Source organism: Nanorana parkeri, unplaced genomic scaffold, assembly GCF_000935625.1.
Source record: "Nanorana parkeri isolate BGI_ZX_2015 unplaced genomic scaffold, ASM93562v1 scaffold181, whole genome shotgun sequence".
Taxonomy (NCBI): domain Eukaryota; kingdom Metazoa; phylum Chordata; class Amphibia; order Anura; family Dicroglossidae; genus Nanorana; species Nanorana parkeri.
This window is the reverse complement of record NW_017306449.1, coordinates 2,113,334-2,117,273: the sequence shown is the minus strand read 5'-3', so window position 1 is coordinate 2,117,273 and position 3,940 is coordinate 2,113,334. Positions and strand designations below refer to the sequence as shown.

The 3,940-nt window shown below is 35.6% G+C and overlaps 1 protein-coding gene across 4 annotated transcripts in view; it reads left to right on the top strand.

Moving 5' to 3' along the window:
• PLPPR1 (phospholipid phosphatase related 1) overlaps positions 1-3,940 on the top strand; it is a 105,267-nt gene that overhangs the window by 83,466 nt on the left and 17,861 nt on the right. For 2 of the 4 annotated variants that reach the window (XM_018555005.1, XM_018555003.1), the window contains exon 3: positions 377-565. In XM_018555005.1, the coding sequence (XP_018410507.1) occupies positions 377-565 (189 nt within the window). Of the gene's footprint in view, positions 1-360; positions 566-3,940 lie in introns of those variants that run through there. The other 2 variants (XM_018555006.1, XM_018555004.1) reach the window with 2 other exon arrangements.

Sequence of the window (3,940 nt, the reverse complement as noted above, 5' to 3'; positions counted from 1 at the left end):
AAATAGCTAATGTTTTTGACAGTTCCTTTTTCAATTTATTGAGTTACCCCATAAGAGATATCACTTAGCCAGTGCCAAAGTCAAAGCAGGGATCAGGGTATCATTAGTGACACTCATATGCCCTATTTATTTGTTGAAGGCACGTAATCTGGTATCTCTCTGTGAACCAGACACAAAACCACGTTCGATTAGGCACATTCATTAAGTCAGTTTGCCAAAAGGCTTATGTATTGGATATTGTACATGTGCAAACAATATAACAGCAGTTATTGCAAGATTGCTTGGGTGATGGGGACATTATTGCCTAATGGAAATTTCTCTTGTAGGAAAATCCTCTGGTTTATGTCTGTTTAAACTTGCCATGCTTTATTTTCAGCTTGTCATTATGGCTGGCACTGTTCTGCTTGCATACTACTTTGAGTGTACGGATACCTTTCAAGTGCACATTCAAGGCTTCTTCTGCCAAGATGGAAATCTAATGAAACCATACCCAGGGAGTGAGGATGAAAGTTTCATATCCCCTCTGGTGCTCTACTGTGTGCTGGCTGCAACACCAACAGCTATTGTAAGTAGTTTGTGCACAAAGAATTCTTAATTATTTATGTGACACATTGAGCTTTTGTTTTTTTTAATGTATATAATGTAACAGAGAACGTATATAATATTTTGAATGTTAAATAAGAATGATTTTTGAGCACACAGTACAAAAAATATAGTTGGTAATTGTTGCAATGGGTTACTGTGCTTTGATTTCCTCTAATAAGCTTATATTAACACATTTACTTCTCAGAGTATATTGCACTATATGAGTCATACAATGCGGTATATACACTGCATCGTAAGTGTTAGGTTAAGTTAGTTTATTCATTTATAATTACATTTTACCCAGAAGCTGTTTCAGGCAAAGATACATTAAAATGTTTACTTATTAATGCTTGATTTACTAATGGTTGTCAGGTCAGTGATCTACCAGTAAAATTAGAGGACATTAAAAAGGAAATCCAGTGTAATTTAAGTTTTTCCTTTTCACATATACATATAGATGTAATCAGCTTTAAGCATATGTTAAAACATAAAAAAAAAGTTTTCTATTATATATTATAAATGGATAAGCAGAAACTTTTCAGTTCTTGTATTACCAATGTAGAAGGGGTACTGTGCTGGTATTTACATATGTACAAACTACTGAAAGGTGAGGATTAAGTGTGCAGTATTAAGTGCATGAAAAAACTCCTTAGTCTAGGGCTTGAGCTGTGAGTTCATCAGTCCACAAGAATGAATGAAGATGGGGAGGTTTGCAGGGTAAGAGGTTTTGTGCATTAGTTTGCAGGGGGATCTTAGAGCAGCATTCCAGCAGCATTTTATGCATTGAAGTACACTGCATCAAGTAGCTAGCCCATTCAAATGGCTATTGGCTTCATTATAGTGTCGGCTGCAGAAAAGAGCAGAGCGTCTAATCATTTGGCATCCCATTGCCATTCCACACTGGTGCCCAGCAGCTGGTGGACCCTGCCCCGAACACGGCTGATCACACAGAAAAAGTTTGTGGCATGCATGCAACCTTCGGGCACCAGGGCTCTAGAGAAGGAATTTATGAATCTGCATTTAAAATACAAATATGTAATATGTGAAAGACATTTCATAAAATATATTCAAGCAAATGGTATAATAATAGGGTAATAACTCACTAAAAATATTTCATTGATTTTAAATAATGGACAAAAAAAGTTATAATTCCATTTACTGTTGGAAATTAGTGGACGTTTTCTGTTTTTTTTTTAAAACTTGTGTACATCAGGTTTTGTTTGCTTTTTTCCCATACAAGTTAGAATGCAAACACAACTAGATTCAGTTTAGGAGTTCAGAAGCACCTGTGAAGGAACAGGGAAGGATCTCAGAATGACCCATTTACATCTTTGCTGTGAATTATTGGATGCATGTTAACACACGCTGATGTGTGTTGCGCTAATGCAGCTCATTCAAAATGAATGGGCTGCCAATGCACCATATCGTGCCTTAAACTGCATGTTGGTATTTTTTTCTAATGCAATACACTACCAAGTGTTACCATGCATTGTGGTATACTACAACGCAGGTGCATTGCTTTGCTGGATTGCAGTGCAGTTTGTTTTAAACGTCACCCCAATGGATGTTGCAGTAATGCACACCTTACCACAACACAGAATTGTGAATGGGCCCAAATTGTTATCAACTAAGACATACATTGGGCATTTTTGTGTTTCCAATGTTTACTCTAGGAACTTATTAGCAGTGCAATCAATAAAATAATTGCCAAAAGAAACTAAGGTAGACTGTCAATACCTAGTCAATATGTTATTAATGAGTTAACAACGAATGTCAATATCACTTGGCAAAATATAGATCATTCATAGCTGTTTCTATTAGCAAACTGTAAATGCATTTTGATTTTTGTGTAGATACTGCTTGTTTAAAATTATTATTTTGCTTCCACTTGGGTTAACTTTTGACACCTCTATTGTAAGGATTAATAAACCGTGATGTTCTCATAAATAAAATATATTTATTATTGATTATTAAGTGAAGATAAATCAAATGTATTATGAAATTTAGCAGTTCGTATAAAATCTGACATTTCTTAGTATATATTGGTTCAAGCACTGATCCATTACTCATTATTGTAAGATAGTGACAATTATCCTTCAAATTGTCAGTATTCTAAATTTAAACTGTGAAATAGATCATTCCCAGACTTTAGCCTTTCCTGTCCAGACCTTTTTTTCCCCCAGTTTTCAGTGCTGTGATTGCTGTGATAGTTTGACTAATACATATTCAGACATGCAACACTGTACCCAAATGAATTCCTTGTCTTTATTTTAGACCAGGGATGTTCAAACTCCGGCCCTCCAGCTGTGGTGAAACTACAAATCTCATGAAGCATCTCTCTCCGGGAGTCATGTCTGTGGCTGTGAGAATCTTGCAAAGCCTCATGGGATTCGTAGTTCCACCACAGCTGCAGGGCCGCAGTTTGGACATCCCTGTTTTAGACCAATATAATTTTCCATTCCATTCCTGAAAATTTAGAGAATTTTTTTTCCCTTTCTCTGTGTTTGATCTCATTTTTGCCACACATAATGTATAGGTCATACAAAGAGGGAGGAGTAGGTGAAGGCATGAATGTACATGTCACATAAAATGGTAGGCTAGAGATGAGAAGGTCAATGTGCAGGATAAGGGAGATGAAAGTGTTCATGTACAGGTCACATACAGAGACAAGATGGAGTGAAGAGGATGGGGGGGTTAATATGATAACAAAAACAATCCCACAATCAAGTTAATTAAAACTTGCTGCTGGTTACTTCACTTCCTACAACCCCTTCCTTCAATCCTCCTTCCTACACTATCTACCTATTGAAAGGAAAGGGAAAGTCCTCAAATGTTTACACTTGTGTTTGCTGGCCATCCTGAAATTACAACGTTGAGTAATTTTCTTTATTTAAAAAACTTAGGGGTTGATTTACTAAAGGCAAATAGGCTGTTCACTTTGCACTTGGTAAATGTGATCAGATTTCACTTTCCAAAGAGTATCCAATCATGTGCAAGTGCAAAATAAAAACAAAAACAATATGTTTGTGCGGCCATGATTTAATGATAAAAAATCAGCAGAACTTCACCACATTCACTAAACTAGGTAAAACATTGCCTTGCAAAGTGAACAGCCAATTTGCCTTTAGTAAATTAACCCCTTAAAGTCCTCTTAATTCAGGAGGATTCAAAAGTCATGTTTATTTGTCCACACTTATTTTGTGTTCTGCTAGTTCAAGCACACATACACAGCACATGCTTCAGTATAACTATATAGCATGAATGTTAGCACTTTCATTTGCTGTTTACTTTTTGTAATACAGTAATACACTAATTATAGTTTTTATATATATATATATATATATATATATATATA